This window comes from Dermacentor albipictus, chromosome 1 (assembly GCF_038994185.2).
Source record: "Dermacentor albipictus isolate Rhodes 1998 colony chromosome 1, USDA_Dalb.pri_finalv2, whole genome shotgun sequence".
Classification (NCBI taxonomy): domain Eukaryota; kingdom Metazoa; phylum Arthropoda; class Arachnida; order Ixodida; family Ixodidae; genus Dermacentor; species Dermacentor albipictus.
The window spans coordinates 303,267,451-303,282,415 of NC_091821.1; the positions used below are offsets into that span (position 1 = coordinate 303,267,451).

At 45.9% G+C, this 14,965-nt stretch overlaps 1 protein-coding gene across 3 annotated transcripts in view; it reads left to right on the forward strand.

The window, feature by feature from the left end:
- The first annotated feature begins 6,532 nt into the window (after positions 1-6,532).
- LOC135921128 (transmembrane protein 164) overlaps positions 6,533-14,965 on the forward strand; it is a 53,170-nt gene continuing 44,737 nt past the window's right edge. For 2 of the 3 annotated variants that reach the window (XM_065455450.2, XM_065455451.2), the window contains exons 1-3: positions 6,534-6,959; positions 10,877-11,035; positions 11,801-12,100. In XM_065455450.2, coding sequence (XP_065311522.1) covers positions 6,729-6,959; positions 10,877-11,035; positions 11,801-12,100 — 690 coding nt within the window. In that variant the 5' untranslated portion in view covers positions 6,534-6,728. Of the gene's footprint in view, positions 6,960-10,086; positions 10,209-10,876; positions 11,036-11,800; positions 12,101-14,965 lie in introns of all 3 variants that reach the window. The other variant, XM_065455452.2, reaches the window with a different exon arrangement.

The following is a 14,965-nucleotide window of genomic DNA, read 5'->3' on the forward strand; positions in this document are numbered from 1 at the left end:
TGCGTTCACCGGGTGAACCAGGCCCCGTACACTCTCAAGTTCAACTAATGGCCACAGAGGGCGAAAAAATCGACCGCGCGCCGCTGCTAACAAAGCCGACCTAGTAGGATCACCTCGGGATTCGTTCGTTAGTTCCAACATTTCCCGGTAGAGGCGTCGTAATAAGCGCAATTTTATCTTACAAACTTTCTCTTACAATTACCGAAGCATTTTCTTTTACATAAAAACAGGGCAAAATTATCATTGCTAATTAGATATTGTACTCTTTGTTAGTAAGTTTATTGTTTCTTCGCCATTATGAACGCAAATAGCGTTCAGCATCATCGATCTTTCACGTGACCTCTGGCCTGGATTTAAAATTTTTACCGGTATTTCCGAGTGCACGGCGGCACGGATTCATTCGTTCGTACACTCAAGACTGGTTGCTTCTTTGTTTCTAAAACTAGTTTCTTGCGCTTCTATGTAACTTGGGGTGAAGTTACGTGTTTGCAAGCGGACATGTAAGCCCGGCAGTTGGGTTTCGGTCGTGAGCCATTCGGAACAGGTCTGCATCGAAACGGGAGCTGGATTTTGCTGCGGCTGACAACGGCAATAACGGTGAGTCGTTTAACACCGCTGCTTCAATCGTTATATAATATCTGTCTCATTACCTTCCAGGCGGGCACAAGTTAACGAACTAGATCTTGCATTACATATGGGCAGTGAGGATCTCAGTTGCTGTTTCCTAAATAAACCTTTACTTGCGAGGCTGTCGTTTGGTTTACACACACAACCAGGAAAGAAAGAGCGATATCGGAACGCGCGTCTCATTTTTCATGTTATTGTAGCCGTGGTTGTAGGTGACTGAGTAGCCTTATCAATATACAGATTAAACTTTTTTTCGAGTCGGCCGGCAACGTCTGTCGTCCACAAAACCGAATAATCCTTTGGTAAAATGAAGTGAAAGTACAGAATTTAATGTATTAAACAGTTGCAAGCATGATACCCATATTTCGTACTTGTTGGTTCCAAATGTTCTTGCTGTTCAGATTGGTTTACCGTAGGGCATTTATTTTTGCAGTAGTGAAGCGGTGCGTCACGTTCGTGGAGAAAAATAATGCATCAGTTCTAATAGCTTCATGACTTTCATGCATTTGCTTGAGTAACTAGCAGTGTGATCACTTCTAGAGCATAAATGAACCCACAAATGTTCTCATTTGTGATCTTAATAGTACTTGCGCTGTTGACATGCATTGTAGTTAGGCAGACATCAATTTTATGGGCAATAGCAATATTTATTTAACATGCTGCTTAAGCACCCTAGAATAGACAGTGTACATTTGCATGTGTTCTGTAGTCGCAAATCATTACAACATATATGTCACACCTTTTTGCATTTCATATTGCAAAACTTTGCTTTTTCAATTTCTGATTCAGTCAAAATTTCTGTTCCAGACATGCAGTAATGAGGACGGCACCAGTATAAAGCAACACACTCCACGCACTAAACAGAAGCTGCTGCCTGCTACGACAAGGTCATTGTGTGGACATTGGCTACTACTACAAGGTAAACAACATATGGTTCAGAAATAAATATGTTTGATCTATGCTGTATTGGCTTGCCGTTTGCAGCAGATATGAATGTTTGTTCATATATATGGTTCAGTATAATTGGTTCGAACATATAAAACCCACATAAATTTGGCTAATCTGTGCTATATCTCACGTGTCACCGTTTTGCCCCAACAGAGTCTATGCCAAGCACATCTTGGTCATCACAGGAGCTCCTATCTGCACCAACAGGAAGGGGCTGGAGCCGAATTTGCAAGGCTTTTACACCAAGAACAAAGAAGCACATGCACAAGAATATGGATGAGATATCAAGTCTGCAAAGGACTGTGTTAAGACTGCAAAGAGCTTCAGCCACCATTCCACCAGCACGGACATTTGGCTGAGTCATCCAAGTAACTCAAAAAGGACTTTCTAGAAATTCTTCGTCTTCAGATGCACCTGCAACATCTGACCAAGCACGGACGACGCTGGCCAAAAGATTGAGTTTCATCAGTTCGTCCTTAATCAGCTTCCAAGCCATGTTAATTCCGTTTGTGCGAAGTGTAATTTTTCTTCTATAAATGCAAGCTTTCTCATTGCCCATTTTTGTTAGAGGTTATTCATCCTCATCCAAATATAAAGGTCAACCTTTATATTTGGATATTTCGCTGATACTTAATACCAGTCACTGTCTAGCAGCCTAACATATCTGTAGCAGTATCTTCTAGTGTATGTTGTCATGCGCAATTACTCTCCTGAAATAGCTGATGCAGCATCGGCATGCGTCTTGCATTAACCTATGCACATGTGCTATGCACCATTTTACTTTTCTTGGTGTTTTTAGCCTTCAATGCTTGCAGAGCAGAGTGGCTTCTCTCTTGAATGCAAGCTTTCTCATTTTCCATATTCCTAGTCTCGTTGATGATTGCTCCTCTTCCTTGATAGCCTGGGTCTTTGTGCAAGCTACAGTGAAGTGATTGATTGCAGAATCTGGTTTTGCTGCCACACTTGGTTGTGGTAACTGTGTTACAGATGTGGGGGCCTGGTCAGTTGCATTGGTAAGCAGTCCCTCGAGGTAAGCATTTGCTCCTGCAGTCCGCAAAGCGACATAGACTCCCAGTATACACACACCGTAACTGGTGCGCCCCGTTCGTTCTGGCCTGCTGCAGCCATGGGCAAATTGTGCTTGTGGCCTACCTCGGCCATGATTTGCTCAAAACGGAGACCAGCATATGTGCTTACATGGTTCGAAGTGTATGAAGTTGATAGCCGTATGGGTGGAAAGGCCCGCAAGAATGGCTGCCGAAGGTGATGCCCACAAAAGCGACTTGTCCACATTGCGACAAAGTGGGACACAAAGTGTGAGCCACACATAGCGGCCCCCGAAAGAAAATAAATGTGCAGGTTGGAAAGGAGTTAACGCTAAAATGCCGGGTAGTCCATGTTGCTGTGTTGGTTGCGGCAGCAGATGCCTGCGTCACCTGATTGCTTCGCAATGGAAGTTGCTCATCTTCAACGGCAACTGTTGGTTCAAACAGGTGCAAGGCTCTGTCCAATCTGTTTGTACCGCAGGTTGTCGCTCGTTACCAGACCACCACATGTGACAAAGGCAAGCATTATGCCTGTAAGATGGTACGTAGCCAATGTATAATGTATTGTCAACCTCAAGCGGTGACTGATTGCCGTTTAATTTTGCTGTTATGTCACTTGGTTACGGTCGCAGTTTTATGTTTTTCGAATATTGCTGCCTGGTCGGTTGCACTGGGAAGCAGCCTCTCGAAGTAAGAATTTGATCCTGCAGTCTGCACAGCGACATAGACTCCCAATTTACGCACACCGTGATTCGTGCTCCCCGTTCACCCTTTCCTGCTGCAGCCATGGGCAAATTGTGCCTCTGGCCTTTCTCGGCCGCGATTAGGCATGAACGGAGACCAGCATAAGTGCTTACATGGTCGGACGTGTATGAAGTTGGGTGGAAAGGCCCGCAAAAGTGGCCGATGAAGGTGATGCCCACGAAAGCGACTTGTCCATATTGAGACAATGTGGGACACCAAGTGTGAGCCACACATTAGCGGCCTCCAAAAGAAAAGAAACATGCAGGCTGGAAAGGAGTCAATGCTAAAATGATGGGTAGTCCATGTCGCTGTGTAGGCTGCGGCAGCAGATGCCTGCGTCACCCGACTGCTTTGCACTGCAAGTTGCTCATCTTTAACAGCGACTGTCGCCGCAAACAGGTGGGACACTCTGTCCAATCTGTTTCTGCTGCTGGTTGTTGCTCGTTAGTAGACCACCACGTGCGACGAAGTCGGGCACTACGCCTGTAGGTAGGCAGCTCAATGTACCCTAAGAGACCCGTGTATGTGAATGCTCACTGTTGCCATATGGTTCGTCGCCAATGTATGATGTATTGTCTGAACCTCATGCGGTGACTGATTGCTGTTTAATTTTGCTGTTATGTCACTTGATTATGGTCGCAGTGTTATGTTTTTCGAATATTGCGGCCTGGTCGGTTGAACTGGGAAGCAGCCTCTCGAAGTAAGAATTTGATCCTGCAGTCTGCACAGCGACATAGACTCCCAATTTACGCACACCGTGATTCGTGCTCCCCATTCACCCTTTCCTGCTGCAGCCATGGGCAAATTGTGCCTCTGGCCTTTCTCGGCCGCGATTAGGCATGAACGGAGACCAGCATAAGTGCTTACATGGTCGGACCTGTATGAAGTTGGGTGGAAAGGCCCGCAAAAGTGGCTGATGAAGGTGATGCCCACGAAAGCGACTTGTCCATATTGAGACAATGTGGGACACCAAGTGTGAGCCACACATTAGCGGCCTCCAAAAGAAAAGAAACATGCAGGCTGGAAAGGAGTCAATGCTAAAATGATGGGTAGTCCATGTCGCTGTGTAGGCTGCGGCAGCAGATGCCTGCGTCACCCGACTGCTTTGCACTGCAAGTTGCTCATCTTTAACAGCGACTGTCGCCGCAAACAGGTGGGACACTCTGTCCAATCTGTTTCTGCTGCTGGTTGTTGCTCGTTAGTAGACCACCACGTGCGACGAAGTCGGGCACTACGCCTGTAGGTAGGCAGCTCAATGTACCCTAAGAGACCCGTGTATGTGAATGCTCACTGTTGCCATATGGTTCGTCGCCAATGTATGATGTATTGTCTGAACCTCATGCGGTGACTGATTGCTGTTTAATTTTGCTGTTATGTCACTTGATTATGGTCGCAGTGTTATGTTTTTCGAATATTGCGGCCTGGTCGGTTGAACTGGGAAGCAGCCTCTCGAAGTAAGAATTTGATCCTGCAGTCTGCACAGCGACATAGACTCCCAATTTACGCATACCGTGATTCGTGCTCCCCATTCACCCTTTCCTGCTGCAGCCATGGGCAAATTGTGCCTCTGGCCTTTCTCGGCCGCGATGAGGCATGAACAGAGACCAGCATAAGTGCTTACATGGTCGGACCTGTATGAAGTTGGGTGGAAAGGCCCGCAAAAGTGGCTGATGAAGGTGATGCCCACGAAAGCGACTTGTCCATATTGAGACAATGTGGGACACCAAGTGTGAGCCACACATTAGCGGCCTCCAAAAGAAAGAAACATGCAGGCTGGAAAGGTGTCAATGCTAAAATGATGGGTAGTCCATGTCACTGTGTAGGCTGCGGCAGCAGATGCCTGCGTCACCCGACTGCTTTGCACTGCAAATTGCTCATCTTTAACAGCGACTGTCGGCGCAAACAGGTGGGACACTCTGTCCAATCTGTTTCTGCTGCTGGTTGTTGCTCGTTAGTAGACCACCACGTGCGACGAAGTCGGGCACTACGCCTGTAGGTAGGCAGCTCAATGTACCCTAAGAGACCCGTGTATGTGAATGCTCACTGTTGCCATATAGTTCGTCGCCAATGTATAACGTATTGTCTGAACCTCATGCGGTGACTGATTGCTGTTTAATTTTGCTGTTATGTCACTTGGTTATGGTCGCAGTGTTATGTTTTTAGAATATTGCGGCCTGGTCGGTTGCACTGGGAAGCAGTCTCTCGAAGTAAGCATTCGCTCCTGCAGCCTGCACAGCGACATAGACTCCCAATTTTCATGCACCGTGATTCGTGCTCCCCGTTCGCGCTTTCTTGCTGCAGCAATGGGCATATTGTGCCTCTGGCCTTTCTCGGCCGCGATTAGGCATGAACGGAGACCAGCATACGTGCTTACATAGTCCGATGCGCATGAAGTTGATAGCTACATGGGTGGAAAGGCCCGCAAAAGTAGCTGATGGAGGCGATGCCCACGAAAGCGACTTGTCCATAGCGAGACAATGTGAGACACCAAGTGTGAGCCACACATTAGCGGCCCCCGAAAGAAAAGAAACGTGCAGGTTGGAAAGGAGTGAACGGCTAAAATCTGGGGTAGCCCATGTCGCTGTGTAGGCTGCGGCAGCAGATGCCTGCGTCTCCCGATTGCTTCGCAATGCAATTTGGGCATTTTTAACGGCGACTGTCGCTGCAAATAAGTGGCACACTCTGTCCAATATGTTTCCGCTGCTGGTTCTTGCTCGTTAACCTGACCACCACGTGCGACGACGACGGTGAGCCGTTTACGAGCTCGCGTCAATGATTCCAGCGTATCTCGACATGCAAATTTTATTTCTGCTATTGCACGAGGATGTACACTGCTTGTCTTCTGCCAATAAAGTCGCGCGTTCTGTTCACTCACTTGTGGCTTGTTTGTATGGGCGTCAGTAGAGGCTCTTGGCAATTAGAACGCACCAGCTAAGCGGCAGCGAAGGCATTGAGGCATGCCGCATAGCCTGCAGGGCAAGCACGGCACGTACCAGCGTACGCGACCGGCAAAAAACGGCCATATTGAATTTTGCGCTAAAAAAAAAAAGTTTGCACTTCCGCTTCCGGATTGAGCAACGTCATCTGGCGTCCCCGAAAGTTAGTTCCATGCGCTGCCGCTGCTTATTTTCGAACCACTGCCAAAGGTACAGTTCCCCTTCTCTAAAGTTGTTCTTTATTCTATGGGTGAACGCAGACACTTTCGTCACAGAACACCTATACAAACTGTGTTGGTGGTCGGTGGTCGTAGTCCCGGTGGTCGTAGTTACCGTGGTTTTCGCATTGCTTGGGTCGTGGCAAGTTTGGGGGACTTCACGGGGCTTTCACTCGAGGTGGTGAAACAAGTGTCGAATTTGTGCAATCATGAGCGGCATGGCGAACGGTCAAACTGAGCCGTGCACTTTAGGTACTGCTGCATCCTCGTCGTTGTTCGCCGTTTCCGGGTGGGCATACGCGGGTGTCAACCACAGCTTGGCAGGCAACGGCGGGCCCGAGTGCGCCCAATTCGTATCCATCCGGAGGCGCCTCTGGGAAACGCTGCTGGCTGTGCTCTGGGCTACGGCACTAGCGCTGTGGAGCTGGCGGCGTCTGCAGGTGGGTCGGTTTGTTGGCAAATGAACTGTTGGCCCATCGACCAAGCCAGGATCAGCGCACCTATGATGGATCAAAGTCGATAATACGATTCCATTCCGAGTGCGTTCGTTTTCGCGCATTGGCGCGGCCGACTGCGTTGTCACCACAGTCGGCCAGTCGAAAACTGTGTATGAGAGTTATTATTCCTCATATAAACTACTTCCTCCTCGATAGCAGTGATCACGCGCTGAAAGAATGGGAAATTTCTACAAGTGGTAGCGCCACAAAACAGGTGTCCATGACTGATTTCTTTAATTTGTTCATTTATGTCACGCATGCTGCACATATAAAAAGCCGTAATGGCCGGGATAAAGAGTTCGGCATCTGCATAGAACGATCGAATGTTTTGTCTCTTTCGTTAAAGAACTACTTCCTACTGCACATTTTCCTCTGCTTGCTCTTTCTTTCCTCATTGGGCTCAAAAGTTGATCGCTTGCGGAGATGGCCGTCATCAGGCGCTGGAACACCGTACGAAATCATGATCCGTCTATTTTTTTAATGTTCACGGCAGGACCAAGCCCAGCGATCTCCTATTACTGCACCTGTCTCGCATCAGCTGACTCCATACGATGCCTGCAAATTTAATCGCACCATGTCTGCCTGCCAAACTCGATTCCATCTCTTAATCTCAACCTGAATATCAATGCAGCTACTCATGTTTGCTCACACTGGCTGTATTCCTCTTAAGATTATGCCTATCATTTTCCATTACATTGTTTGTTGCACGGTTCATAGCTTTCTCTCAAGCCTTTTTTGTTATCTTCCTAATCTTGTCCTTCCTTATCTTCCCCATAAATAAGGTTTTGTATTTTTGATATTATACTTCAAGTTTATTAGAGATCTCTTTTAAGGCACAATAAAATTCGATGATTCTCGACTTTTTGACTGTTATTTGCCTTTCAGCTTCCCCATACCTCAAAAATACCCTTGATTGGAAAGAGGAAAAGGCAGTACATCCACATAAACCTTTCTGTCTCTTTTTTTTTTTACATTTACAGTCAACAGTTACAGTATCGGGGTTTATTACCATCGTAACTTACCATAATATGCACATGCACATTTACAGATGTTGGAGCCTTTCATTGTGCTGCACTCTTTCTGCTTTACAAAACTTAACACCAACATTACCCTTTCAACATTCGCACTGGATATATCAAAAGCCAGTAGATCCTGCCCAGTGTATGAGAGGATGAGAAAACTAGGGGCTCAAGGATTTCTCTAATAGTGTGCACCTGATACAGTCGAACCTGGATATATTGAATGTGAAGGGGATCAAAATAAAGTTCAATATATAGGTTAATTTGCATCGCTACAATATATAAAATAAAAATTTTGTACAATTTCCAAGGGGCTTTTACAGCTGTTTGACACGCACAATAACTTGTTATATGTGGGTTCAATATATCCAGGTTCGACTGCATTCTGCAAACTCCCTAGCAATGAAGGTACGCATACCGCAGTGGTAGAATGACAGAGAACAACGGCTCATAAGTGTTGAATGTGCATTTTTGCCTTCATCTTTGGTTTCATTATTTATAATAATAAAATAATAATAATGACAGTTAGAGCGCGGTACTAGTAGAGTGACTTTATTGTGTACCTCAAGTCATGTGAAGTGTTCCGCTGCATGGTAAAGCTCCACTTTTCTTCAACAGCATCTCCCAATGACCTCACAGAGCTCCTCGCCCAAGATGTCAAGCATGCAGTCTGTGCCCTTTGTAAAGTTTGTCAAAGATACACCATTGCATTGACTTCGCATCAACTGTAGGCATTCGGCAAGAAGACAGTGAAAGTAATGTAAATATGTAGCCTGAGCTTCTAGTTCCGTACTTGTGGAGAGCGGATTGTTTCTATATTTTTTTGTAGGGACTCAACCTGATCAGCAAGTTCTTTGGGGAGTTTGCTGTCACAACAAATGCCTTGAGCTTTTCACTCATTCCTGCAAGTGTTGTTACTGTGCCATATTGTGGTCACAGCTGAGGGCCCTAATAATCTGGTGGTTTTCGGATGAATCCAAGTTGTCTTTTTACAAGGAAGTGTTTTTCGGATCTCGTAGGAGTAATTGAAAACCCGGAACCATACCTAAAAGTTAGTACTATGCGATGGGTGTGCACTCTTCTTTTCAAGGATAAACTGCCAATGCCTGCCATATGTGCTTCACCAATGTTTATTTGTACATTTCCAAAGTGGCTCGCTGTTTTCCAAGGATAGTGCACTTAAAAAGTACCATATTTACTAATGTAATGCCCGTCCTTGTGCAACACCAGTGCTCCTACTTTGGAGGGCAAAAGTGTGGGAAATAAACTCAGAGCCCTTCCACTCTGTGAAGATGAAAGGCTAGCGAAGCTGTATTGCTTGATAGCTATATTCAGTTCTATATGATGGTTATGCTATATTGGTTGAATAAAGGCATAAACTCAACCCGCCGTGGTTTCTTAGTGGCTATGGTGTTGGGTTGCTAAGCACAAGGTCGCAGGATTGAACCCCGGCCACGGTGGCCGCATTTCGATGGGGGCGAAATGCAAGAACACCTGTGTACTTAGATTTAGGTGCACGTTAAACAACCACAGGTGGTCCAAATTTTTGGAGTTCCCCACTAGGCGTGCCTCATCATCAGAAAGTGTTTTCGGCATGTAAGACCCCATAATTTTTCAAAGGCACAAACTCGTGTAACTATGTTGTTTGTTTCATCCTTTTCTTTTTTAAATAAATTTTTTGTTTATTAAAAAAATTCTGATTGCCTAAATTTTTAATTTTTCTTTTTAGTAATAATAATAATAATAATATTTTCTTTTTACATATACACTGATGTTTTGACATGGATCGTCATAGACTAGCGTTTCGCCAACAGCGTTCATCGCTCTGGCGTATTGTTTTAGAGCGAGAGCTCTACTCCTCAAGGTACAACTCCCACGGCCAGTCTCGACGTGCGTTTGACCTTCAGTCACCGGCTCGCAAATGTGAAGGTGTGACGTCGCATCACGTGTTCCGCTACACAGAGGCGATGCAGCAGCGCTTGCTCATGCCTTGCTGCTGTGTACCACGTGACTAGGTTATTTGTCAACATCTCGGACAAATTTTTTTCCAGATCCTAGCCATAGACAGCTTCGATGTAAAATGTCTGTTCTTACCCTTGTGCCTGGGACCTCTTTGGGTCCCACGTGTGACAAGGGTGCACACGGGAGAGCACGGAGCCAAAAAAACAGTCAGGTGAGCAGCTCAGCAAGCAAGGGGCATCTTTTCCATCCTGGTCCATGCGTTTGAGCATCCCCATCGAACATCAGCAGCTCTTGTGGAATGTTGGAGAAAGGCTAGCACGCATAAAGTTGATGTTGCAAGGTGCTGCAGTTTAAAGGCAGCTGTCGGCTTGGTTTTAAAACTCTTATTTAACATAGTTTCTCGGTAACTTTCACCAGCAATATTCTGTGGGTGATAACTTATTGTACAAAGTAATTGAACAGCAGTTGCTCAATTGTTGAAAGCTGGAAATTTTTTGTTGGTGATCTTTTAATGATGTTGAATGCACTGGAAATGTGTTGAACTAAATTTCCAACGAGCAGGATGAAAGGATTATATTCTTTCAAAACATTTACCATGAGCATGCGTACACTGTGGCAATATTTTTGAGAGCCTTTTCGATTTCGCCAGTATGGGCTGTGCATTTCTTATATGCATATGAATTTGAGCGTCAGCTGGCAAGATCTTACTCAGGTACAGCAATGCAAAGTTCACTCAAATGTTTTTTTTATATCAGCGAATGATATACACGACTCAGTCTGCTGTGCTGTTTAAAGCTGTAGAAGTTTTTTGCTGCAGGTTTCAGGGATAGTTGCTGTATGACGACGGCATTGCCAAGCAGAAGGGATGTTCATGTGCAGGTGCCTCCAGCGCCAAAAGTTGTGCGCGAAGATCGTGGGGGCAAGCGGTGTCTGCTGGTGCTGCTCTGTTTGGTGTTTGGCATGGAACTTGGCTTCAAGTTTGCTTCACGCACCGTCATCTACATTCTCAACCCCTGCCACATCATCACCATGCTACAGGTGCAGAGCGCCTGCCACAAGCTCTTTGCTGCTGCACTGCTTCCTGTGGAGCTCACCTGCACTTGTTAAATCTGTGCTGCCTTTGCCATGGCTAATGCAAATATGGGAGAGCGTGGAGTCCATTGTGTAAGCACAGTGTCACCTGTAGGGTCTTTGAGGGAGTAGGCAATTCTTATACAAGGCTAGGTAAATTAAATACTACTGCTGAGTACACATTTTCCTTAATTCAGTGGCACCCACCAAGGTTGCTTAGTGCCCATGGTGTTGCGCTGCTAAGCACGAGGTCTGTATACTTAAATATAGGTGTACGTTAAAGAACTCCAGGTGGTCCAAATTTCCAGAGTCCCCCACTATGGCATGCCGCATAATCAGATTGTGGTTTTGGCACGTAAAAAAACATAATTTTTTCTTATTCAGTCGCTGTGGTGTCCCAGTGCTTTAGCTCAAGTTTAAAGATTAAATTGCCAGCCATTTTCTGATGAGGGTGGAATGCAAGAAGAATGCTTTACGTGCACAATAACGATTCCTAGGTGGTAAAAATGTACTTGGAGCCCTCCACAACAGTGTGGTTTTGGAACATTAGACACAATCAGCGAAATGTTTTTCCCAGGCAAAATATTACATATAAAGACTTGAGAGCTGAAGTTCTTGAGTTTTGATTTCAGCCACTGTGTTATCTTTGTGCTCCCCCTGTTGTCAAGCTCTCACTCTGAATGCTGCTATACGAGTGGTGGAGAACCTACATTTCAGTGTTGCCTGTTTCAGATAGTAATGCTGGCGGCACCTCCCACGTCTTGCCTGCTGACGGTGCTGTTTCGAGTGCACATCCATTGGCTGAATGGTCCCCTGCTGGCACTTCTGTTTCCGGTGCTGAACACGCGGCTGCTTCCGCTGGAACAAGAGGTGTACTGGGTGCAGCATGGACTGATGCTGGCCGTGCCCTGCTACCTCATGCGGCTTGGCGGCGTGTTTAGCACCGAGCCCCTGACCGACCTCAGCTGGGGGCTGCTCAGCCTGGCGCTGCAGTACCTCTACCACTTCCTTGTCCTGCAAGCGCTGGCACTGGTGCGTACTGCGAACACTCAAGTTAATCCTCCAATGGGAAAAAGAATCATTTTTTTTTCTCGGCATTGACTAGCTTACAAAATGCTCAAAGCTGACATATTTACCAAAATGGAGTTGGAAGATTGGTCGAGATTGGCTCTAGCTGGCAAAACCTTTTATGGATCCATACTTGGTGGCTCATGCTTTTCGTCGTGCCTGGTCCACCATGAGGCTGAACATCCCCATAGCTCACCAGTGTGTGGCTAATTAATGGCAGTTAGGTACGAAGCGAATGGTGAATAGTACCAAAGGAAAAAAGGAATCAGACTAACGGAGGTTTTGACATGGTACTATACCCTAACACAGCCCTTAAAGGAAACAACTAACTAGAGCATTTGACAAGATGGGAGATAAGTTATTACTGATGTAATGAAGAACTGAGATTTTAGCTCAGCATAGAAATAGGTTGGGAGAAACATAAAAGCACAATTTACTGTTTCAAAACTCTCTAATTGTTTAACCATATTTTGTTTATGTTCACTACATCTCATCTTGTGTTCACCATGCATGCTGGGTTCACCTTGCATGCAGCTGGTGACCACTGCCATGTGTAACTTAGTACAGCAGGACAAGTGCCTTGTCTCGATCATTTTGCATTGAATTTAAGGGAATCTAAGTAGAATGAGGCAAGGTTCCCAATCATAGCCCGTGTCAAGTTGTCATTTACAGGCTTTCGAGCTGGCTATCCCTTGACATGAAAACTTGAAAACTGCAGGGCTTAATGAGAAATTGTGAATAGCTTTATAGTGTGCATGGGTGTATGTGCCATCAGTGTGTTCTCATATGATTATCATTATATGCCATATTTCTCACCAACATCATAGGTTGACGTGCTCATTCGCAGGTACACTGACTCGTTCTCACTGTGCACTCATTTCGCAGGGGTGACATGGAGTGTTAGAAAGTGGGTGTGAACCTGAGTGAGTAAATAAACTACAAGAGATATTGGTGAATGAGTGTTTGCTTATTCTGCCGGCCTGTGTTTAACATCTTGTGTAGCATAGCAGGCCAGGCAAACATTTATGACTAGCGATCTGTTATGAAGTTGATACAGCGTGGGCAGCTCCAACAGCTGTCAAGGTGGTGCTGGAGCGTCTGTCTGAAATCAGTGAGCTGCAGAGAGTACTGACCAGCATTCACAGATTGTTTGTGGTAAGGCATTGAACAAGGAAACATTTCAGGCATGGTGATTGAAGGAAATTATTTATTATCTCGAAGAAGCAGTGGAATCCAAGCCATGGCAAAAGTACAGTCAACTTCCATTAGTTCGACTCTGACAGGAACGACGAACTTTAGCGAATGATTCGGCGGGGCGAATTAAGCAAGATGCAGAAAAATATGCCAAAACACACTGCTCGTTCATTTCGCAGTACTTGCTTGAGTTTAATATGCGTCTGAATCAAGCGTGCACCCACTTTATATTTATACAAAGTAGAAAACTAACATAGAAATTACTGAAAGCTCTTAACCAGAGTAGACATGTAACGCGTACTCAATTTTTCAGAATGGTGGCGGGGTTTCTAAAGTCAGCTTTGCCGCACAGTCTTCGAAGTCAGCCTCCCTGCAATACAAACATGTTGTGCGGTAAAGCATATGAATGCCGCGAAGGCAGTTTTGGTTTCGTATCTGATTTCACTGCGCAGGCAATTTTCGGCCCAATTTTCATGGAAAACAAAAAGTGCCTGTTATAAGAATCAGGTAAGTACTGTAATCAGACATCAATGAGCTACCATTATTGCTTGAAGACCTTCCTAGGGTGTGTCGAAAATTGCCATTTTCGACGGGAGACGACATGTGTTCAGTGCATTCACAGTCCCCGAAGCTTTGCCGAGGCAGATGCTGCCACAAGGAGTTGTTATTGAGGTCACCCCTTTGAGTGACCCCAATGCGGCCATATGGACTGGTCAAATTTGAATTATCTGGAAAATTCAAATTTTAGGATCGAAAGAACGAACATGAGTCCATAGAAATGCATGAGCACCGGCTGGCACCTTCGGTTAGAATGGAATTAACTGGAGTGTAATTAACAAAAGTGTACTGTAGTGCACAAAAGTTTAAAGGTGGTTTTCTTCCAACATGGCAAACACATGGCAAACGCTGCACCATACAGGGCAGATGCTAAGCAGAGGAAAATTGGAAACACAGAACTAACGCCCAAACACACGAGTACAGATAGTGGGACAGAGTGCGGCTGAACTGCCAAAAAAATCTCTTGCCACTCCATGCAAAAGACACGAGAGTGCCAGCAACATTTTGTTAAGAACGGCCCAGCTGAGGTGCAAGTGTTGCCAGCCAGTTGCGACGACGGCGGCGTCGACTTTCAAGGAACGCCAGTGTTATGCTCTAGCCTTGTCGTCGTTGTGACTGAATGAGTTCGGTGGGCCAACTATTGTTACCGAACCCACCAACGCGGACCTGATCTGCTCCGAGTGGGGGAGTTGCCGCAGGAACGTCGTCAGACACCTCTTCCCACGCGCTGACTAAGACGCAAGACAATGGTTACTCGGGCGCACTGCAAGGGTCCGCTCTGAGTTCTACGAAATCCGTTTGATGTCAGTTTCGGACCGTGAACCTGTGTGCGTGTGTGCGTGTGTGTGTGTGTAAACCGTCCCGCGGAGAGGCGGCGCGTTTACGATGACTAGACGAACGTTTCTTCCACCTTGGAATTGGGGGAGGACCGATTGTTTATAAATGGCTGTTGTGCGGTTGCTCGAGACACTTTCTTAAGCAGTCATGTTAGACTGAGACACTCTCTCAAGCAGTCGTGTTAGACTGACGTACTATCTCTCGCAGTCATGCTACGCTGATGAATGGCATGTAAATACT